Below are 24,540 nucleotides of genomic sequence, written 5' to 3'. Positions count from 1 at the left end.
CATTTCCAAGAGAGCATCTAATAAGACTTGTAAAAACATGAATTGTTTTTACATATTATTAATTTTCTTAGTGCTGTCATAAATTTCATGTAAACTACAAGCCCAATCACAAGGAAACCAACCTCCACTTTTTCTTTAAGAAAGGAAAAGAAAATCTGCTTTCAAGACAAGCATATCAGGAGGGAAAAGTTTGGGGCACACATCTATCCCATTAAAGGTATAAATAAACTTCTTTTTTTCACTGTGAATGTAGAAGCTACTCATTTCTTACACACCCAATAGGATATCTGACCAGATTTCCCCCAGAAAAGGCAATAATCCAGTAGAGCAAGTTGCTCAGAGTCCCATCCAGCCTGGCCTTGAACACTTTCAGAGACTGTGTGTCCAAAACTTCTGTGGGCAACTGTGTCAGTGCTTTACCACCCTCACAGTAAAGGATTTCTTCCTAATATCTGATGTAAATGTCTCCTCTTCTGATTTAAACCTGTCCCCCCTTGTCCTGTCACTATCTGCCCATGTAAAAAGTCTCTGTCTCTCTTTTTTATAAGCTTCTTTCATAAGTAATGGAAGGCTACAATGACTCCATCATGACGCTTTCTCTTTTCCAGGCTGAACAACCCAAAATCTTTCAGCTGGAGAGACAGAGCTGGATAGAGGAGGAGAAATGGAGGAAATCAATTTTGATTGGGGCATCAAGATGCCCATGCAGTAAGACATAGTTACAAATAAGACTATAAAAGAGAAGTTCCTTTTCTAATGTAGACCACAAAGCCACATGGTAATTGCACATGGATGCATCTTGTTCACTTCTCATAGTCACTGCAAAGGACAAATGACAGGCAGAACAGCATGAGTAAAATATCAATGCCTCGAAAGAATATTTATGCTAATAAAAGTCAGATAATTTGCACCGTCAAATTTATTTGATCTAGTCCACAAACTAAATCCCCCTGGCAGTCAAATGTATGAGCATTTTGGCTCCAAAAATGTGCTGGAGCAAGTCATCAGCTCTGTGCAATGCTGTAGAAGATTTCAGGTTTGGTTATAAGCAGTAACCACATTTGTGAGACACTCAGTAGATCACTGGGATCTTTGGCACTGGTGAAATGTGTCAAAACCCACCCACTCTCGTCAGCTTCTCTGACAAGGAGCTGCATTCACAGTTGCTGGGTGCAAACCCTGGGCCCCTCTCTGCTAAATGCAGAGGGGATCATTGCATTGACCTCACAGGAGCCTTGACAACTCTACATAAAATGCCTGATTTTAATGCAGCCAAAGGTAGAGAACATAAAATCTACAGTGGAAGAGTAGGGCAGGACTTTTGTGTTTGAGCTCAGCTTTAACCTCTCTGTGTCTGCAGAACCAGAATGGTAACAATTCTCTTGCTACAGGAAACAAACTCTGAAGACTGTGAGGTGCCCAGACCATGGAGGATCATGCAGCTGCCATGGAGAAGGGAATGAATGCAGCTGAGGGAGATCCCAAGAGTTCCCTATGAAGATATCAGTATGGACAGGGAGAGGTGGGAAGCCCAGAGCTGCTACAAGGGCTACAACCTCAGGGATTTGCTGGTGCTGCACCTGGGAAGAACAAATTTCTCCCCACTCACCCATAGGAATATCCTTATTCAGCTTTTAGCATATGATCTTATCTAAATATGACTTTCACACGTGTCTGGAAGAGTTCAAATATGGTGGAACACAACAGCAGAGCACCTACTTCAAGAAACCCAAGAAAAAAAGGGTTTCTCTATTTCCTTCACATAAGGGGAATAATGATCTGGCAGCCAGCACGTTCCTCAGGCTGGATATGCCTGTAGCTCCATTAGCAGAGATGTATCACTCAGGATGGCAGAGTCAGATGCAACCAGGTCCTCACCAATGGGTATGACATCACAAATGCCATCAATTAAATAGAGTATGATACTCCCAGCACCATCTATTAAATAGTGTGCAGACCCAGAAGGAAAACAGACACAGGTGAAGATTTTGTACTGGTATGAAGGGCTGAAACACCCCTGGAATGTAATTTATCCCAAGGTGAGGTCTATTAGAGACTTTCTCATCTCATACACTAAAAATTTTCTTACAGAATTCTGGTACATTGGTTTTCTGCTGGTACTCTTGCCAGGGAATTTAATTATTTCAATTACTGTGGATAAAACTTAGAAGATTCAATTATTTCCCCTCCACCAAAACAACATGAAAAAATGGGGTTTGTGAAGGACAGAAGTGTTTTCACCAACAGCAAGAGGAAATCCTGTTTTTTTTGAATGAAGTGTTAAGCTACAGCAGGATGTGTAATGTGTGGGGATGTGCAAAAAGAAGAAGGAGGGGAAAAAAAGGATGGTCTGGACAGAAAAGGTAGAAATGTCCCTTAAGGAGAGAAACGGGTGATGCTGAAGCAACACAACTGCAAGATCTGAAGGGTTAAACTCTGTGTTTACAGAGCCATCCAGTAGGAAACACAGCTGTATCAACAGGAAGTGGAATCTGGAGTCAGAAGTGCATTTTTTAACTTGTCCTTTTCTTTCTCAAACCTACCAAGGAGATTAACAATGGAGATTTAACACTAAAAAGAAAGACCACAAGTGTTCACACTCAGTAGCAACAAAGGACAGAGAGGGGAGAGGGCAGATCCAGTGTGCTGGCATGGCAGTTATTAGCAGTAGCATCCACTTTCCAGCCCACCATGAAGACAAAGCCTATTCAAGGCTCAAGGAAGCCTCACATGATGGGAATTTACTGACATGGGGATGACTGACAGGCCCTTGGGTTGAGCTGAGCCAGAAGCAGCCAAAGTGCTGTGCACCAGACCTCCATAGCTGTCCATCTCAGCATACACCCCCACATCTTGCCTGGCCTCCAGGCCACTTTTCTCCTCTCTCCCCTACTCTCTGTGGCTGAATACCCTTAAGAAGTTATAATTTCAACTTCCTATTTCTCAATTCCTTCAGCCAAGCTCCCAGCCCCAGAGGAGTGTCCAACTCTCATTGGTTTCAATATAAAACTCAGACACAAAGTAGAGAAAAATAAAGAGATTTTAGAATATTGATGTGGATTGTGTTCCTGACCCTACCCAGAGCTCCCATTAGGTTTCCAAGTAAACAGTGGAATTCAGATTTGAACTGTAATACAAAAGGACTTTTCTTCCTGTTCTCCCTCTTCCTCCACCCCCAATTTCTGATACAGTTCATCACAACTCTACAAAAATGGCAGAAAGTGCATTAGCATTTTTATCAGAAGATGAGTAAAAAACCTGAAAATTTTGTTACAAGGCACTTGGAGTGTCCTTCCTACTAAGTCTCTTTTATGAGAAAAAACAAACCACAGACACCCAAGTAAGCCAACTGTTAGAGAGACTGATGCAAAATGAGAAGGAAAAACATTTTATTTTTCCAAATACACTCATTTTGCAAGCCAAGAACTAATGATTTCAAGTCTGCTACAAACTGCATGGTGGCTGGGGGGAGTTTAAGGCTGACCTTTAAGGACCAGAGTCTCACCCATCATGTTCACAGAGCCCACAACCATTAACGCCCAGGTCAGAAGAGAAAACAGATACTGACTGCTTGGTTGTGGCTGTGGAGAGAGGATGCCTGGGTTTCACAGTCACTCTGCCATATGTTTACCTTATTTTCAACCATTAAGAGGGATTTAGATCCATATCCCGTTTGGGGGTTTTATTTCAGGTAATTACTCAACTCAGGGGAATGGTGATGTATCATTTCATGCCATAGATTTTAACAGCATCAAATAATCCACATAAATTGACCCAAAAACCCCAAAAAACAAATGAAAAACCACCCTAAAAACAACAACAACAAAAAAACCCACCCCAAAACCAAAAACAAATATTGTCTTACACTTTAATAGCATCAAAGGGAAATAAGATGATCACAAAATATCATGAGACTCAAAAAATACCCAAAAGAACCAGGGGTTTTCACTGGCTGAGGCTGAAAATCCAGGGCAACTGCCAGGAGGCAGCAGGTATGTCCATAACATTAAGATAATTCAGAATGTCTGCTATTCAAATATCTCAGAAAGATTTATTCAACGTTCGTGAGAAGGGAATAAAAGAATGGTTTTGTTCCAAAACAGTGTTTCCTCAGCACTGAACTGGGGTTCATGAGGAAGTTCCAATCAACAGATGTTCTGAGATTGTCTCTACATCTCAGGTTTAAGGGAAATCTCTTTTTAATAGTTTGGCTACTTGATTCTTTTAAAAAAAACCCTTGAATTCAGTTTCAAAATTTTCACCTTGATGTTCTCTCAGATTTGTAAAGTTTCCTTACTTTGTCATGGGCAATTTCAGCACATCTGGTCTGTGTTGGTCTCGATTTCCATAGAGCTCACATTTAAAATCCAACAGACCTGGCACGGGAAAAGTTCCTTCTCTTGGCTGCTAGCTCATGGCTAGGAAAAGAATTCTTTTCCTTTTCGAAAATCAGCAGCACTTGGCTGAGAATGTTTGGCATGCAAGGCTTGGGTAAAGCTGGTTATAAAGGTGGTTATTAAGGTGGTCAGCTGGCAGGGCCAGTGCATTGTGACAGCTCTGAATCAGGCATTTGTTCCTACCCTGGAGCCCATGTCAGGGGGAGGCCGTTGGGTATTGTGTGTGCGGGGAATGCCCCAACAAAGGCAGGAATGATGCATCTGACACCATGTTCTCAGAAGGCTGATTTATTACTTTATTATACTGTGTTCTATTAAAGAATACTATACTATACTATACTATACTAAAGAATACAGAAAAGATACTTACTGAATGCCAAAAAGATAATAATGAAATCTCATGACTCTTTACAGAGTCCCGATACAGCTTGGCCCCAGTTGGCCAATGAGTGAAAACAACTCACACCAGAATCCAATCAGGCAATCACCTTTGGGTAAACAATCTCCAAACACATTCCAGACGAGCACAACACAGGAGAAGCAAATGAAAATTGTTTTCCTTTTCTCTGAGGCGTCTCAGCTTCCCAGGAGAAAAATCCTGGGTGAAGGATTTTTTTCGGAGAATGTGAATTACCACAGTTGGGGCTGTGGGTGCCCAGGCCCCAAGGTCACCGCCTGGGATTCATCTGCCTTGGCAGCCCCACACTGTGGCCCTGGGAGACGAAGAGTCCCTGCTGCTGACAGGAGAACACCATGGGATCCTCTCAGCCACATTTTGGCTGCCCAGAGCAGCAGCTGAGCACAGCATCGAGGATGAGAAGCCAGCAGGGAGACAGAGCCAAAGGGAGCTTGGAGGGAAGATCACCTGGATAAGCCTCCCGCGCGAGGCCTGGGAGATGGGCTGATCCAAACAATTTTTCTAAGGGATTTTTGTTTTTCTTTTCAGTGAGAACTACTCTGGAAGAGCAGTCAGCAGAGTAATGGCTATGGGCAGCATCTTGTCCCATGTGCCACGAAAGAGAAGGAAGTGGGGGTGATGAGTCCCTGAACAGGGAGAACAGGCTGTTCCTGAAGATCTGGACCAGAAACAGCAAAAAGAGCAAATTTGTGCTATGGGAATGAGGGGGCTTGGAAGAAGTGAGATCCAGCTCTTGAGCCAACCTGGGCTTTGCACTACAGCCTTAAACCAGATATGCCTGAAGCTCAGATCCTCTTTTAATACATAGCAGAAAGCCCCAAAAAGCAGCTGTACCTTCCCTACCACCCCTAACAAAAGCTGACACATTGCAAATGTGGCAGAAAGAAAATAGAGAGAGGCCTTGACTTTTACAAGACTTTGGGGGCAAAACCATAGCTTTTGAATTAAATACAGTGGAAACTACAAGTAAGAAAAAGAGAACACTTCCTGGCACAAATTCACTAAGGAAAAAAAGAAAAGGAGTGAAATTATAAATATAGAAAAAGGATGAATTGAGCTGGAAATTAATCCCTTGGATCCCAAGGTCAGAGGAAACAGAACTGAAATTCAGAGCTTTGGTAAAAAGAGACGCCAGAGAATGAACCTAAAAAAACTGATGCAGGAATTAAATATGAAGGCTGATATACTTAAAGGTATCACCTCTCCAGCTTGGAATGCACATACATCACATGCACAAGCAAGAAGAGGGTGTCACAGTGTCACATTCTGTTTCTAGGAGGGATTACTCATGGTGGAAAAAAGCAACTTTCATCAGAATGATATTATTAAATGATGCTGTTTTAATCTGGGGCCCCAGAGGTGAAGTGTCTGTCCCACAGGCAGACAGGATATCTGTGGCAGAGCCAGAAATAGCAGTTCGATTTCTCGTTCCTACACTGTAACCATACCATGATCCCTTCTCCTACACGCAGTTAATAAACTAAGTCACTGAGTTCTTACTGGATGCAAAAAAGAAATCGAGCTGTCTCTCAGGTACTGTCAGATCAGCAAAGACAGTTTTTAGTGTTTGGCTTTCAACCCTCACATGCACCTAATGCCTGCAAAAGGGCAGAGCTCTTTCACCCTTCCAATACCTTCAGATCCCACACATCAGTGGTGATCAGCAGTTCATAGCTTGATGGATCTGTGCAGAGTGATGAAATGGGTCTTTCAAAGGTGATTCCCTCATGCTTGCAGGCAGCTCTGATACTGCTGAGACTAAACCAAGCAGGGGACAAAATTCCTCTTTGTCATCCAGAGACCTGCTGACACTATGAATGTCATAACACAGAACAAAAAAAAAAAAAAAAAAAGAATAGAACTTTTCTCAGGCCAGTGTATTGCTGTCACTTCCCCATCCCAAACCATGCCATCCTGGAAAGTGGCAACATCTGAGCTTTTAAACAGTTAATGCTGCTGCTTCCACCCATGGAGGAGGACACCAGCTGTATGGTCTGTCTCCTGGAGGATGAAGATGAATTGCTGATGATGTGGTTACCAACATTTTGGTCTCCCACAGCCCCGACACGCGAGGGCAGTGTTGGTGCACAAATGGTGCTCCCAGCTGAGCCCTGCTTCTCCCCAGCATCGCCCTGGGCCAAGGCTGCTCCACGGACACCATTCGTGCCAGAAAAACCACATTGGAGACGCGCATGGGGAGGGGGCGGGAGGTGCTAAGGCAGGATATTTATATCCTGTCAGCTCCCACTGCAGAGGCAGTTTTTCTAAGGAGGTTTCCCTTGTATGTTAGAGGGTGAACAGTAAAACCACGATCAACCCCCTTTACAGTCGCACAGTCACATGGGAATGAAACAAATTCAATTATTTAATAATTGCTCTATAAAATGTTACAGTTATTGAGGATACAGAGGTTTTAAAGGGATCTCAACTTTGCTGCTGCAGTATCCATTTACTCCTCTAATCAAATACTCCAGACTCCCAGATGGTACCCTGGCAAGCATTTTAATGTAGCTGGGACAGGGAGAAACAGTGAAAAATACAGGACAAACATCTCCTCCAGTGCAAGCAGACTCTGTATGATATGTACGGGAAAACTGACACAAATAAAAAAATTACAAAGGGAGTGGGGGGTGCATATATATGCATATATGTGCTATACACACACACACGTAAACCACACAAAATTAAGCATATCATCTTCAAAAAGCAGAAACATCTTATTTGAGCCTGAAACTAGGTATGTAATGCATTGTTCCACCACAAACCCGGGAGCTCACCCACACCCAGGAAGCTTTGGTGGGCAAGGAATTCACCAGCCTTCATAAGCAGGATCACACCACCTCTGTGGGGAACCCCAGTGCACTGAGCTGTAACAGCACAGGTTTTGATGCAAAATCTGAAAATATAAGTCAAGCAACCTCCCAAATTCTACTACCTATGTTCCCTTTGTCATGCTGAAGGACTGCTGTGCCTCAGAGAATAAATGTAATTTTAAAAATGTGCCCTTGGGATGCCACTAGAACAGTGAAAATTAATAGTGAACAGTCTCCATAAATGAACTGCAGTGTTAAATAGCAGGGATGTCATTTTATATTTAACTACCAGGGTCAAATGTGGAAATAAAACTCACAGACAGGAGCCAAATGAATTTGCCCTCATTCTCTTACTTCAGTGTTTATCAGCCCACACACAGATGCTGTGGGTATGATCCAGTCCTGTAAGTCCAAGATCTTGCAGGAAATATTGCCAGCAGTACTTATCAATAAATCACCTGCTGAATGGCCAAACGAGTTAATGAAACCTGGCTATTTTCCTAATTATTGTTTTCCACCCTTTTTTCTCCCCCTCATTAAAATGTAACCAAAGAGTTTTATCCTGTAATCCATTTGCAGATTCTCAGCACTGGCTGCAGTTTTTGTGGTTTGGTCTTTGCTTGCTAAACAGCTAAAATGACCCAGCTGTTAGTCTCAGTCCCAGGAACTGGTAGCCTGGGGGCAGCCAGGAACATGTGCCAGCCATTCAGAGGAGAACTTAATTCTCCCCGTATGGATTTCAATGTCTCTGCCTCCTTATCAGCCCAGACACAGAGTTCCCTTTGTCACAGCTGATACAAGTTGGTGATCATAAATGTGAGCTATAGCCTGATGGTCATCACATACACCCAGGAATATACTGGTGGACTTGAAAAAACCAAAAAGGAGGATTAGCAAGTCCAAAACCTCAGATATAGAGTAACCTCATGTACCCACAGCTATGAGAATGCCAAGGACACATCAGGCATGGCAGTGTTGATGGCACGGGGGTGTAGAGCATAGCCAGGAGATGCTGTAGGATAGTCATGGCACTTTCTGGAGAAGTTCCCAGTCTCTCTGCAGAGCCCTGGTATATTATTGTTCACCCAGTGCAAGGAAGGCTGGTCCCTACATGGATAAAACAAGTCCACCAGAGTTATTGGTTTGGGTGATCAGTGCTGTCCCCAAAAGGCATCAAACTGTGCTCCAGCAAAGCCATGCTCCATTTCTTACTCTATATTCTTCTTTTCACAGGCCAAGGATATGTGTGTGGAGAAGAAGAAACTTCAGCAAGAGAAAAAAAAGCAAGCCCCTGCCATCACTTGTAGCTCAAAAAGCTTCAGTAAGAAAACAACAAAAAGAAAAGACTGATCGTAGTGTGAAAAACTGGTGGAGCATGGAAATAATCAAAACCTTTAAGCCACTCAGAAATTAAAATGTGAGTTGCATTTACAAATCCTAGAAAAGGAAGAGTGCAACAGTTCATGCAGCTACAAATTATTGCTACCTTCTAATGAAAATAAAATCAAATGTTTAATAATGATAGTCAGTGAGTCATTGAGAGCAATTTTGGTCAGAGCTGTGAAGCTTGTGTTGTCTGCACTGTTCCTGGTGGCATACAGCTGATTTTCTGTCAGGCGTTGTACAGAATCACAAAGTAGGTTACAACTCCTGACTTTACTGTGTTCTTTTCCTTATACACAGATATTGCAAGGGTGCAAGGGGTAATGGTTTAAAACTGAAGGAGGGGCAATTTGGATTAGACATAAGGAAGATTTTTGGAAGGGTAGTTGAACACTGGCACTGGTTGTCCAGAAAGGTGGTGGGTGCTCCAACCCTGAAAACACTGCTGGTCAGGTTGGAGGGCTCTGAGCAGCCTGGTTGAGTTGAAGATGCCCATGCTCATTGCAGCAGGGTTGGACAGTTTGACCTTTAAAAGTCCTGTCCAACCCAAACCAATATATAATTATATAACTACACATGATATTTACATATTTCTGATTCTAATGTAAATACTCACTGAGTCACGCTACAGAGTTGCATGTTAGAGATGTAATAAGAAAATCAATCCATCATATCTACTTGGAAGCCTTTCACTGGAGATTGTTTCAATGTGTTTGGAAGGGAAAGGGCAAGTTTACTTTAAGATGAGTAGGAGTTTGTTTCATGCTGGACCAAGAGATCTTGCTGCACCTTCCTATCACCAAGCATGAGCTATTTTTTCCTAGGATATCCTGTGAATTTGCAATGCAAGCTCATAGGATATTGGTCCTTTTGCAGTGCTGGAATTGCTCTGTGACAGCAAAGGCTTAACTGTGCAGGTGTCCAGCAACATCAGGGTCCAGGTGACTCATAACCCTCTGTGGATGAGCCCACAATTATTTCTGCAAATACCTCTCAGGTTTCCTTTTGGGCTCATTGCTCACCAGCCTGGATTTCATGAAACTTGGCCTTCCAGCTTGCTCATCTCTCATATGCTTTGTAGGTTAAGTGGAATGACAGACCCAGACTAATAAAACAGAAGAACAACATGAGAGCTATTGAGAAAGAGAAGAGGAACTAAGATGACCACAGAGTCCTGGAATGCATTACCAACCCAAGTATTAGAAATTCATTATTTGAGTTGTGCCACAAAGTTCAGCTTAAGTGCTATCTTCTTCCACAGCTACTTCAGCCTAAAGGCTCTCCTTTCCTTCCCCAACCACAGGAATATTTACTTGTGGGACAGAGTCAGTGGCTGGCACCCACAGAGGTAAAAATGCCTTTTTTCCCTTTTGTTTTCCCCCACCTTACCCAGATGCAAGGATTACAAAACCCAGCAACAGTCTATGAGAAAATGCAAGGGATAAAAGGACTCCAGAAGCTTACCCAGGATTCCAGAACACACATAACATTTCAGTATGGATGCAAATAAAGAACAGAGCACCAGCAGAGGTACATCCCAAAGCTGGGAGACCATCACGCAGTAGAAAAACCTGTGATCCTCACCCATAGCTAGGAAACTCAGAGCAGCACTGGAGAATACCTGAACAGAGCTCCTAAAGCAGCAGTCAGAGTCGCTTGACCCTGCAACACATCTGTAAAAATCAGATCTCTGACGTCCTGCAGCAATGGGGAGCTGAAGAGAACTCACCTCAGGGTGCAGCAAACCCTGGGGGACACAACGCGTGAGGAGGGAATGATGGGGAAATTGGGTGCTGGAAGTTCAGTCCAACTTGGTGGACACCAGAACGCAGAAAGGAAACAAATGGGTAGCATTTCTTTGGGCCTATCAACTACCAGTCAATGTTTCTACTCAGCAGAAAGGGAAAATTGTGCTTTTAAGATACAGGCCATAACAATGAGGATGCTTGAACTATATCACATGAAAGCAAAGGAGGAAGCAGGAGGAATAAATTAATCCAGGATACCTACCCAAACCTCCTACTGACAAATCTGAAAGACTGAGTAAAATCTCACTCTGCTTACTGGTCCACACCATGAGACACTGTCAGGTTCAATATTCAAATGTATCTTCAGCTGAAGCTGTGGGTGTCCAGCTTTTGCCAGGCCACAGCTGCCAAGGTTCACATGCATTTCTTGGGTTTGTAAACAGCTTCAATTCCACTCATGCATGAGAGCCAGGGCTGTCCAGACAGGAATGCTCAAGACCCCTCTGGGACACTGAGACATCCAAAAGGAGCAGTTCTCAGTGAGCTGAGCCCTGGCAAAATGCTAGAGCAAGTCTTAACATGCTAACATGGGAGCCCAGAGCTTCTGAGGAACAAAGACAAATGTCCCATATGGGTATAGAGGACTTCTGAAGTTTTTGACCATAGCACCTGGGGAAGGCAGAAGAAACTAATATGCATGAGTCCTTGGAAGGACAGACACACAGAATCATCATATAAATCTCACACTTTTGCTAAAATCCATAGCTATCACTTCTAACTAATGCCTTCTCCTGGAGAAGCCTCACCTGAGGGCAGGACTGCTGCAGTGTGGAATGGGGACAGGACCTGTCCCAGGGGACATGAACAGGCACAACTGTGAGGAGAGTGAGGAAGCCAATCGCTGTCCACAGCTCTGTTGCAGTCACTGCTGCAAAATATATTGTTTCATACTATGAAAGCAAATTCAGACACTTACAGGAGAAATTATGAAAGAAAATGCATCAGGTCCTACTTCTCTCAGCAGAAACTCTCTGTGTATGTCTGTGTTTGTACTTAGGAAGCATCTTCATCAGAAACAGACTTGGGTGTGGGCCTCTGATCCATGTGAAGAACATTCAGTGCTACCTTCAGGATGTTGCCTTAGCAATGATTTCATTCTGCAAGTGGATGTGTGAGGGGGGTCTGCCAAATTAAAGATCAGCTTTGGGAAGGCCCTGTGCACAATGTAGCCATACTCATGGGAGCTGTGTCTGCCAGCTTCAAGCCTCAAGATGTTAATTTCCATAGCTGAATCTTCAGCTGCTATAACCAGAGCAATTTAATTGTCATCTACAATTTATGGAAGTGTAGGATAAGAGCCCTTCTGCAGAGAAGTGTATCCAGTCTACCTCTGGTAACCAGATGCTGTCGAGCAAGAGGGAATAGCGGGAAGGTTAGAAGGACAAGGCACAGCAATTCTGAACCTGGGCTGCCTGAGATTATCTGTGCATCATTAGCCATGGTGCAAACCAGGAGCATTCTGTTAAGAAGCATTTAACAGGTAAAGCTCAGCTCACCCTCCCTGGAGAGCCATGGGATTTTTGCAGGGAAGAATAAAGGTATCAGTTTTTGGGTTTTTTTCTTTGTGTTTTTGTTTTGCTCTGTTTTGGTCTTTTGTTTATGTTTGATGAAAATATTGTTTTTCCTGGAAGAGCCCAAAGAAATTTTAATTTTTTTTCCTGTTACCAAATCCAAATATTTTAAAGATTAAATTCTTGGCTTTATATCTGTAAGATAAATCTCATAAAAGAAGGAAAAATAACACATTGTGGTTCTTAACACACAGCCTGAGGCAGCCCTGAGGCTGGGTCATTATCAGTTACCATGTAGTGAAATAGGTGTCCACTAATGAGATGGTGCCAAATAAAACCATTTTTGAGCATCTCTCTCCTCCTTCCCACCCATCAAAGCCAAAAGCATTGTGTTTGTGTACCATGACTGCCATCACATCAGATAAATCAATACCTGCCTACTTAGTAGATCTGATGAAGAACAACTTGGTTCTTTGCTTTGTTTCTCTATTTGAGAAGTCTGCAGATTTGCATTCACCCTATTGTTTTTTTTTTTTATTTTAGATTGTCAGATCCACACAGCACCCATTCTTCCACCTCAAGTGTTTTAGAAACCTCCAATGCTGTTCTTCCTACATAAGCTCCTTTACTAATTTTCTGCAAAGTGCAGAATAGTTTCTTTAATCATCACCTTGGTTTAGGACAGTTTGTCCTGTCGGAATAAGTGGTCTCACACTTCTGAGTCATCAGGACTAGAGACAGAAGATGCTGGCTCTGACTCCTCAATATGCAACACTGAAAGGAGGCAACACATCCAGTTTTAAAGTCCTTGCTGCAAAAATGACTCAGACATTGAGGAATCTCAGCCTGGTTGAAGGCACTTAGGCTCCCATGGCCTCTGTCCTTCAATCTATATAAAGGATAAGGACATATATAAAAAAAAAAAACACCAAAAAAACCAAAAAACCAAAAAAAACCAAACAAAACAAACAAACAAACAAAAAACCAAAAAAAACCAAACCAAAACAAACAAACAAAAAAAACCCCAAAGTATTTCAAGAAATTTTTCAAGACTTATGACTAAAATTCCAGCTGTGTTTAGTTATTTTTTTCTTCACAAGCCCATCACCTGTGCAGTTTTGCCCTAATAGAAACCCCTGTTGATAAAATTCTTTAAGAACTGAACAACTGCTTGTAGTTTCAAACAGTACCAGGAGATGCAGAACCTGAGAGCTGCCTTCTGAGATGCCTTTGAGACCTGCCTGACCTTCCTATATTATCTCCTCTGCCTTTCTCCCTGGAACAAAAATTATATCTAATCCAGAGGGTCAACCCTCTTCTTTCTCAGTGGAACATCTTTTTCTGTCCTTAGTTCTTCCTATATGTGAAGAGTGACAAGTCTCCAGGGAGACCACAGGGCTTTGAACAATGTGCACAGTGACCTGCCTGGTGCTACCACTCCATGGATGTCTCTGCAGAGTAAGAAAGATCTTTATTGCTGTTGTTATTATGCCAGCAAAGACAAAAAGCTATGGATGATGAGGTGGGACAGTGTTGGAGCTTTATCAGGACTCATCTGTTATGACTCTCATGACTCATCTAAAATATCTCATGAGCAGGGTGGCCACGCCAGCTAAATATTCACAGTATCCCAAAATAATTGCAATATTCCTTGTTTCTTCATACAGTGCCCTTAATCAGAACAAACTAAGAATTCTCTGCTCCCAAAAGTCCTTTCAATACTCCATAGGCTAAAGAAGTCCTCCCAGATGCTCTGCCCACCCCCTCTCATTGATCTGTGCTGTACACTTTTTCATCCCTGTTTCCCCACTCCCTTGTATATGACAAACAGAAACCTGCTTTTCCTCAGCCTACCAACCCCCACCACATCCCAGTTCAGGCATGGAGAGGGTCCAGAGAAAGCCAGTTCATTACTGGGGAGAAATTATCCCCACTGAGTGGTTTCTAAGCACAGCCCTTCAAGTTCCAGCCCCATGGGTGTGTTCAGGAGGTGACAGCGTCCCTGAATGCTCCAAGGAGCAGCTTCATCTGCCCTGTTCAAGCCTGAGCTGGAACTTTTGAGACCCAGGAGACTTTTCCGGCTATTTTTAAAACTATTATGAACTCTTTTTCGATACTCTTAGACCAAACATGCTGCTAGGAGTATCTGGATTGCCTTCACTTGCCTACTCCCTCCGCAAGCACATGTGCCTGCATGTATTGACACACTCGCAGAGATTTTCATGCCACAGCAGGTTTTCTACAAAAATCTTTGACACCAAGGGAACCCGAGACAACTACTGCACAATTTACAAGACTTGCAGAGATCTCTTCTAGTGACAGGGTTTAGGGGGCAGGGAGCACCTCCCTCCTTTGATTTTTTCCTTGCTGAAAAAAAATCAGCTGTGGTAAGAAGCAGCTTTGCGCAGGAGCGCAAGAGGCGCGGTTTGTTTGCTGCCGGTTTTGTGGTGTGTTTTATTTTACAGAAGACGCCCTGTTATCAGCATCCACGCAGGACTTATCTCTGTGCCATCTGCCGTCACCCAGGTGTGCCTGGTGTGCCGCACCACGCGTGCTGCTTTCCTGGATCAGAGTCGCTCACAAAACACGAGCCAGCCCCTGATGCCAGCAGCCCTGCCACGCAAAATCCCCTGCGCGGAGCAGCCGGTGTCACCCCGCTCCGAGCACAGGGATGCTCAGACACCGCTGACACGTGTCTGGCTCCGGGAACACCCCACCTGGAGCTGGGCGGCCCAAGCGGGTCTCCAACATCCCGCTGGCTCCCGGGGTCCCCTGGGCTCCCTGAGCCCCGAGCGCAGCGCTGGCTCCGGGGACGGGCACAGGGACCCTCACCCTCCGAGCGCAGGCGCTGCCGCTCCCGCCGGACCCTCACGCTCCCCAGGGCTGCTCCCAGCCCAGCCCTCTCGCCCGGGAATTCTGCCCGAGCTGCGGCGAGCACCGGCAAAGGCAGAGCAAAACTCCGGCACCTTTGGGAAACAAGCGGCTTCCCGGACCGGCTTTTCCAAAGAGGGGGGGGGAGGAAAGCGGCTGCTGCTGCCGGAGCAGCCCTCCCAGAGATCGGGAGGGGATCAGGGATCAATCCCTCCTCCCTCGCCGGCCCCGAGGCAGCGGCGGGAGCGGCTCCACCTGCGGGAGCGGCCGGCGGCACCTCCGGGACCCCATCCCGATCCCGGTCCCGATCCCGGTTCTGTCACGGCTTCGCCCCGCCCCGGTACCGGCACCCGGGCTGCCTCGGTCCCGGCACTCCTGGGCACCGCCGCCCGTCGGGAACCTGCCCTTTCCCCTCCATACCAACCCTGACAGCCTCAGCCGTGCTGCTGAGGGGAATCTCCTCATCCTTCTTTTGCTCCATGGCACAAATAATAAAAATACAAAGGAAAAAACCCCTACAGTTTTCTGTGCTGATCCACCTGGATGCTGAGAAGAGCTCAACTCTGAGACACTTCTGCATCCCATCCTTTCCTTTCCTTTCCTTTCCTTTCCTTTCCTTTCCTTTCCTTTCCTTTCCTTTCCTTTCCTTTCCTTTCCTTTCCTTTCCTTTCCTTTCCTTTCCTTTCCTTTCCTTTCCTTTCCTTTCCTTTCCTTTCCTTTCCTTTCCTTTCCCCTCAGCTCACCTTGCCCTTCCTGCTCTCACACCTCCCCAAATCTTTCCAGCGCCCTCCTTCCCACACTCAGCACACTCGGCTCTCCCAGCCCACCCTGCATGAAACCCCAGCGTGCTTGCAGAAGACAGCTCTGCCCGGCAGTTTCCAAACTCACCTGCAAAATGCTGCTTGCTGCTAGAATCCAGGGCAAAAGCCACCTCATCCCTGGAAGCCGGGATTAAATACATTTGATTGAACCCAGATTTAGAGCCGTTTTGAACAAAAACACCACTTTGGGGAATGCAGAGCAATCCTGAACTGGCAACCCAGTCTAGGCACTCTGCCTTTTTCTCTTGGCTCTTTGGGGATTTTATTAAAGACAGACCTGACGTCACGGTGAAGGACAAGCCCTGCATTTTTCCTCTGGAGAAACTTTTCCTGCCTTCACTTCTTCATTTTTGTGAGTGGTGTTGTCCCACCTCCTGCATTTCAGTGCATCGCCGTGAGCCAAAGGGCTCTTAAAGGGGAAGCTGCAGAGCCGGGGTCCAACACGCTGCAATTTTAGCACGGCTCCGAAAGGCTCAGAGCTCATCCCTCATGTTGCTGAAGGCATTCTGACTCTAGCAATGCAGCTAGTACAGCAAGAAACGTTTGATCTGGCTTTACTGGTTACAATCAATGACATGACACGTATACAATTATTCACAGATGTTTGATGTATTTGATCTTTAAAAGAGTGACTTCATTTGAAGAGCAAAAGGACATTTGTCCTGCACGCCCTGTGGGAAGCAGTCTGACAACTCCTTTGGGACTCCTCTCTTTACAGAGCAACCCCAGATCACAGGACCCCCTGCTATGCCTCACATCCCTTCCATGATTTCAGTGTTTAGGAGTGTGCATCAGCCCTGGGCCCAGTTACACTTCAATCCTGCGCCAGCAGTGGGCATGACAAATAATTGTCCAGGTACATGGGAGTGCAAATCCCACCTTGAACTCAAACCTCACCCCAAACTCTCTGATCACCTGTATCCCTGCTAATGTATGCCCTGATTTTAGCTGAGAAATAGCTGATGTATTTTTCTCCTTTTACTTAGGCACAGGTAAAGACTTCCCCCCAACCATTCTAAATCTGAATTTGAAAGAATTTGAAGTCTCTTTCATCCTTAAACTAAAATAGAATATTACAAGGAAAATGAGTGCTAGCAAAGGGAAGGAAAACTCTGATAAACAGCTTCACAGGTCTTAAATGCAAGACTTTATTCATGGGCTAAAATAAGTGTCAAGGTAAATTTAAAAGTAGGCAAACCTTTCTTCTTGATGTGACAGGCTGGGCAGTGAGGGGTGGGTGAATAATTCTGATGGCCAAACTAGAACTGAGATGTTTCCTTAACTTCTGCTCTGCTTTACCACCTGGAACTCAGGTTTGCCAGGTTGGTTGGGATGGGACACTCCCAGCCCCTTATCCTAAGCAGCCATCCAACATAAGAAAAATGTGGCGTTGTTGGAATGCGTCCAGAGGAGGCCATTGAGATGATCAAAGGGATGGGATACCTCTCCTATGAGGAAGGGCTGAGAGAGTTAGAGTTGTTCAACCTGGAGAAGGCACCAAGACCTTATAGCACCTTCCAGTACATAAAGGGACTCCAAGAGAGTGGGGGAGGGTCCTTTGACCTTCATGTAGTGACTGGACCAGGAGAAATATTTTTATGCTGAAAGAGGCTAGATTTAGATTAGATAATTAGGAAGAAATCCTTCCCTGTAAGAATTGTGAGAGATTGGAACAAGTTCTCCTGAGAGACTGTGGATTTCTCGTCCCTGGAAGTGTTCAAGACTCTGGTTTTGGATGGGGTCTGAGCAACCTGGTCTAGTGGAAGATGTCCCTGCCTGCAGAACAGGGGTTGGAACTAGCTGATCTTTAAATTCCCTTCCTACCCAAACTATTCTGTGGTTCTATCCCAGCCCTCTTGGGTGTCTGGTGCTGTGTGGGGTTTGCTCTGCAGATTTGGCACAACTGAATGCTCAAGGCTGGGGCTCACAGTGTGTGGGGTGGGGAGGGTGAGAAATCTGCTCCAGTGACTTCTGGTCACCCAGCTACTTCTACCTCTTCATGCTGTGTGACATGGCATGGGCAGAGTAATGGTCTCACACCAGCTGGACCGGGGAGGTCTAAAAGATCAATTTGTTTGTCTGGACAGACAGCTGCTCAGGGAGATGATTCAAACAGAATTAAATCAAACTGAAGGACATTCCACAAGCTGTCTTCCTCCTCCAGCACCTTCACCCCTACCACAGCCCCTTCCCAGGACTCACAACCCTGAAGACCAGGCTCAGGATTTTGTTTTCTGTCAGGTTCCTCCAGAACTATGTTTATTCTCTATATCCTCCCCATTTTTCCTCACTTCCTCCTCTGTTTGTTCATTCCAGCTTTTTTTATTTCAATATTTCTCTCACCCTGCTGTCACCAGCACATCCTTCCTTGATATTCTGCTGGGGAACATTGCACAAACCCTGCGATCTTGGTGTCACCCAGGTGGTGTTCACCTGCATGCGGACACTACTGAGTGCCAGACTTTGGGGTCCAAACTTCTAATACTTTGTGAAGTGAAAGCAGCATTTTGAAAGTTCAATTCCTCTGACCTAGGTGAAATGGCCTTAAAAAAAAAAAAAAAGTGAAACTATTCGGGTTAGCCTAGGGTAAAAGGCTCAGATGTAAATCTGATAGCTAATATTTCATACAATTTGTGATTGCTGGCTTGCAGATGAAGAAGCCACGATAGCAAGTCTAGCAAAAATAACTTTCCAAATGAAGGAGGAACAAAAGTTCAAAGCTCATGTGGTATCAGACTACAACATCAAGGGAAAGAGCACTTTAGAAATGACATAAATATGGCATTGTGTTGGTTTGGGTTTTTTCCCAAAAAACATTTGGTTATCTCACACTCTTTGACTATTTCCCCAACGTATTTCATCACCTCAGTGAATTCCTTAGCAAATGCTGTGGTCAAGTATGTCAGCAAGGATGAAGTCATTAAGATGTGGACATCTGGCTGTTTGAAGCTCCACAGCCCACCTCAGTTGGCTTGTGAGAGTTTGTCATGGGATCATAGAGCAGACACTCGGGCTTAGCTTGGATGAGACAGGGCTCAAGGACTGGCCCTGCAGCCCCAGGGCAGGGGTGCTGAGACATCCAGGTGCCTGAGCAGCCTTCTGATGGTGATTCCTGTGTGGGTATGGCACACTGGGGCACTTACAGGTGTGTCTGGGTGTAATGTTATTTCCTTAAATCCCAGGTGACAGGGACATTTTGGCTCTTGTTGAATTCTTTGACAGCAGCAGCCCAAACCTGGGCTTCTGTGAGCTCTGGAGTCCCTCGAAGGATGACAATGCTAAAAGAGATCACTGCAATCCTGTGTCACCCTGGCTTGAACCTGGGGATTCTTGTACTGACCCCAGTGAATGAAGGCTCTAAAGTCATTTCTCTGTCTAATTCAAAGACTTCAATTTAAGATCTTCAAATGATGGAAAATCCACTTCATATTTTGATGAATTCAGTTACATTCACTATTAAACATTTGTGCCATATTTCAGTCTGAGTTTGCTGGTTTCATCTTTCTGCCAATGTCTGCTTGGCTGATGAGAATTCAGCACTTTCTTCCAGCATATAAATATGCAAAGGTTCCATGAATCACTGCTGACTCTTCTCTTTAATAAAACAAGGAAGCCACATTGCTTTTAATTCCCAGTGTCAAATTGGTTTTTTGGGAACTTGAATGTAATAGTTTTACGACTTTTACCTCTTTACCTTTCCATGGACATTATATATACAAAAGGCACTATCCATCACTCCACTGCCATCCACAGTGAGCAGGAAACAGGCAGCATGTCCCAGTTCAAGCTAGCTCTGATTCTGTCAGGCTAATGCTTTAATATCACTTCTTCCTCAATACATCACTTATGCCTCTCAGCCACATGAGCAGGTTTCTCAATTTGACTTCATGTTACAGTCTTCTTAGCACAAATAAACTGGGAAATAGGTTGCTTTATTTTATGCTGTTTGATTTGTTTGACACTTTTACTGAAGGCTGTAGCCAGCCAAAGAATACAGAGACTACTAAGAACAGAAAGAGAGCTCAGGGAGGATGGGTGCTGTTTTCTCTTGCAAATGCATGGCAGGAATATCTCCTTGTCTGTAGCTGATTTCCTTTGTAAATAGGTGAGATCACAGTCTACCTACAAGTCCAAGGGAAAAAAAAAAAAAAGAAGAACACCTTCAACTTTCCTGACTCATTAAAGGTAAAGGCTGAGTCATGAATCTGACTTTTAAATGAGCCAAACCACTAGTGGTGTTAGTTTCCTATCAGGGTGCTTTTTCTTCTTCTTTTCTCCATGATGAAGGTGACATCCCTTTCAATCAGCAGAAAGTCTGGGATTTAGGAAGCACATACTGGAATGGAAGGGAGGTGGAGAAGTCAAACTACACCATCAATTATTGTTGTTGTTATTGACACTGCTTTGGAGATAGGAAGGAGAGTTACATCAGCCTGGGCCTTTGAAATATGAAAGAAGCTTTACAAACCAGAGCATGTAAACATCTCTTTTAGCTGACTCTCAACAACATCAAGCACCTGAACACTCAGCCAGTCCCACTAGCACTGGTGAGTATCTCCTTTTCAGAGTTGCTGGCCTTTGCAGATGAGACCTGGCACCTGAGTGAAAGAAGCTGCAAGACTACAGGAAGACTCACTCTTTTGCTGTCCGAAGAGTCTTTCCAAAGAAGAAGATGGACAGGAATCCCTCTGGATAGAGAGTCAAGTGCTTCTTTGCTGCTGTTCAGCCTCGTGTCCCCTGATACAGTGATGCAGAAGGTAACAGGAGCTAAGGGGGCAAATCCAGCCCTGAATTCCATCAGTCCTTTAGAAAATGCCAGATGAAGGGATTTACCTTGGAATGTTACTCAGCCCAGGTTTCCATTACTGAGTATGCATGCACCATGCTGTGTGGCTTGAACTCCTTGTGCCAGAATATTTGTGAGGCTGATCAAACACCCAGCTGCTAAACAGAAAATCATCTGGTCCAGGTAAACCAGCCTGACTGTCAGCACTCCAGGACCAGCTGGTCATTTCTCCACCAAGCTGGTGTAAATCAGCTCCATTTAGGTGAGGCAGCAGCCAAGTCTGAAAAATGGAACATTCAATATTTAATTCATTCATGCAGCCAAAATAATTTATTCCCACCATTTGAGCAGGACTGTTGCCTTTGAGGAGACATGACTGTGGTTTCATTCCCCATAAATAAAGTCAGATTTATTAGGACAGGTCTTCAGCTGGTGTCAATCTGTGTGACTCCTTTAATTTCAGCAGTACTAATCTGGCTGACAGCATCTGAGCTCTTCCACTGTGAGCAAAAATGTACAGGCACCAGTGACAGTAGCTAAGAGACAAGTCATTAAAATACTGTAGCTTCCCATATAAAAGACTATAGAGCTTTATATCACTTTTCAAATCAGTGTTATATTAGATTTTCAGTTACTGACAACAGCAACATTGTATTTTCCTCATTGCCCTCAATAGCAATGGCCTCACTATTATGTTCATCCATTCATAAATTCTCATAATTTCATGATGGACATTTATGTGGGCAAAACACATACTCTGATGGTTTTGAACCACCACCAGGCATTTGTAACAACAACAACAACAGTACCCTAGGGTATCCAGTGTTTATCCTGAGTAATTGTCTGTCTTATTATCTGCACTCAAGCCCCCACCAATTGCTTAATTAAAGCTTTCAAATGGAACTTTGAATAAAAGTTAATAACAATAATTTAAAAAAATCAAACACAAAACCATCACACAAGTAAGATATCAAGCTCTAAAAATAATTAATAAACAATGACCAAAATGAACAGGCCATAAGGAATGAGGAAACTGCCAGAAACACAAAAAAACTCCTAATAATTTCTTGCTGTAGAAAAGTAGTCTTCTGGAAAGAAATATTTACATAATGTTTACTAACTATTAAAAGAAGCTGGCTTAATAATACATATTGAGTCTGAGCCTCAGCTGGTTTAAGTACAAAGTACTTGGAGTTGCATTGATTTGTGGCATTCTTGGGTGCAATACATTATTCATAAATATTAGTTCAACTATTTGAACAAATGCACAAAGTGCAGGGGAGGAATTAATCTTTGGGCTTGCCTCCTGCAGATGCTTTTCTTGATGCCCATTAAAAGAGAGGAAAATATACAGGCTAAAAAGCTATGAAAGCATGAAGAATCCTAACAAATATTTTTGTTAGGACACACATTCCTGAAATTCAGGAATATTGTGCCATTCCTGAAATGGCACAGCTTGCTCCCTTTGTAGGTTTGTCAGCTTCATTTTCATGGTCTCCTGGACAAGCAATTTTATTACATGCTCCAAAAAATGATGTCACCCACTGTCCACATGCTGACAATTCTATTCTCTAGATCAGTGACCACTGCAAAATTGTACATTAATCTGGCCCTTTTTAAAAATTTCTACTAGTTCTGCAATATTCTGCAGTCTCTGGGATGAAGTTTGCTACGTGATGAGGGAAATCTCCTCTGTTCTCCTGGAAATTCTATTCTAGGGAAGAATAGATTTTGAACTTTTCAGTCACACACTGAGGCTTCCCAGCACTGTAGGTCTGTCTGTGAATTTCCAAGATTGGGTTAGATTACACATATATTTTATTGGGAAAAAATCCAACCAAACAAGCTCATGAAATTGCCTTAAATGTACAAGAAGTAAATGAAGTCTATAAAACAGAACCATCTCCTCTCTGAGATGGCCTTGTTTTTTTGTTGGAAAGTAGGTCTGCTCTTCCAGCCCAAGTGTTGTTTTTAAAATACTTTTTAATAAATGCAGACAAATCATACTGTTTTCTCATTAAAGGAAATAATAATGAAACCTTGTGAAGATGTTTAGAAAAGTTATGGATAAATTCCCAAGATATCAAACCTGTTTGAGACATGAAATATTTGAGAACTAAATATTTTCCCTCCATAGCTCAAGTATCCAAATTCTGCATTCTAACTCTGGTAACATTTTATTCAAAGTTTCCTGTGGCATTTGGTTAGTAAACATTTTCCCTTCAACGGAGCTGCTTTCAGGCTGTGTTTTCTGGGGAAATGGAGCTTATGCAATCACTCTGTGCATGCTCATGTCTGTCTGTCTGTATGCCTTTGCAGTCATTTTTGAACCTTTTGGGCAAAAGCAAGCCAAATTATGTCAGAAAGATGGGTATCACACTGATGATGGCATCCCTGCTCTTTGTGAAAGGAGGCACTGAGGAAGATAAGAGAGGCCACTGGAGTATCACACTTTTGGGAAAACTGTGTTTATTCACACACTATTAGAGCCAGAGAAGCCACACAGCTGAGACCTGTCAGTCTGCAGGAAAACACCTTCAGCTGGAGTTTGCAGTCAGCCACCAGACACAAATCTGTGGGGAAAGTGGCTTTTATTGATGTAATGCTCACAAAATACTGCCACTTTAGGCACACATGGTCCACGTGCTCTCAGGTTCTCATATTTTTATTTTTTATTTCTATTTCTACACTTCTTCTTCTCCCACCTCATGCCAATATTTGTTCTTCATTTGATCTTGGTTATAAAAGTAAAAGAAAACAAAGGTATCTGTTTTCACATTACCACCTTAGGAAGTAAAATATTAAGTCCATTCCAAATTCCTGCCTGGGTGCTTTCAAAGTGCAAAGATACAGTCACTTTCCAGTAGATACAGAGTGGTTCTGTCTCAAGAAGATGAATAAATTTAGGGTCTGATGATATGAGCTCTTTTAGACCTCTTCTCAGCAGAAGGAGGTCTAAAATGAGAGCATTCAGAATATACACATTTTTATTACCATTGATAATTGTATTTGAAGCATTTAAAAATATGACAGTGAAGATAATAAACTACTTTTCCATGCCCTGGAAGGTGTTAACCACAATATCTGCTAGCATTCAATGTCAGTTTTACAAAATTGGGAGCATTATGACTTTATTTCCTAATTTCATTTGGACATTGTTGCCAACACAAGGAACCCAATGCAAAGAAAGGAACCAGGGCACAGCAGGTGATGTATCACACCTGGCGTGCCAGAGCAGAATCGCTGCCCTGACCTCTGATCTTTGTGATCAGTTCTACTTTTTTTTCCATCCCTGCCTAGTGTGATAAAACTTTCCACCTTCTCCTGATCTGAGGGCACCACACACAGTGATCACTGTTTCCCTCTGCATTTATTTTTCTGTCCTCTTCTCCTGTCACCCTTTTGGAGCAGAAGACATGATGAAGACTTGTATTCAATCTGAGAGAAAAGGAGGAGATCAGGCTGCATCAAAGCACTGACCCCACGCATTCAGGGAAAAGGTTGGTGCAGTTGATGTCTACCTTGATCCAGCAAATGTTTTTCTTCTTCATCAAGTGAAAAAGGGATCTCCTGGGTGCTGGCAGTACTTGTTTCCCTTTAATATGACTTTTGTCCATCTCCCTTTAATCTCACCTGAAGTTCTTGAGTCTCTGAGGAACAGTTGGGCTGCACATATTCAGCCAGGACAGGCTTCCAAAAAGAAATTTGGAAGGACAATGTATTTTGGGACAC

General features: G+C 43.6%; 1 protein-coding gene across 1 annotated transcript in view; it reads right to left on the bottom strand.

Annotated features, from left to right (window-relative positions):
* Window positions 1-16,345, bottom strand: part of CCN4 (cellular communication network factor 4) — a 34,553-nt gene extending 18,208 nt beyond the window's left edge. Inside the window, exons 1-2 of the mRNA XM_038129434.1 lie at window positions 16,300-16,345; window positions 16,090-16,139 (exon numbers count right to left, since the gene is read on the bottom strand). Coding sequence (XP_037985362.1) covers window positions 16,090-16,139; window positions 16,300-16,330 — 81 coding nt within the window. The 5' untranslated portion in view covers window positions 16,331-16,345. The remainder of the gene's footprint in view (window positions 1-16,089; window positions 16,140-16,299) is intronic.
* Between the last annotated feature and the right edge of the window lie 8,195 nt (window positions 16,346-24,540).

This window comes from Motacilla alba, chromosome 2 (genome assembly GCF_015832195.1).
Source record: "Motacilla alba alba isolate MOTALB_02 chromosome 2, Motacilla_alba_V1.0_pri, whole genome shotgun sequence".
In the NCBI taxonomy this organism is placed as follows: domain Eukaryota; kingdom Metazoa; phylum Chordata; class Aves; order Passeriformes; family Motacillidae; genus Motacilla; species Motacilla alba.
The sequence above is the reverse complement of the archived record's forward strand: the minus strand, read 5'-3'. Positions and strand labels throughout refer to the sequence as shown.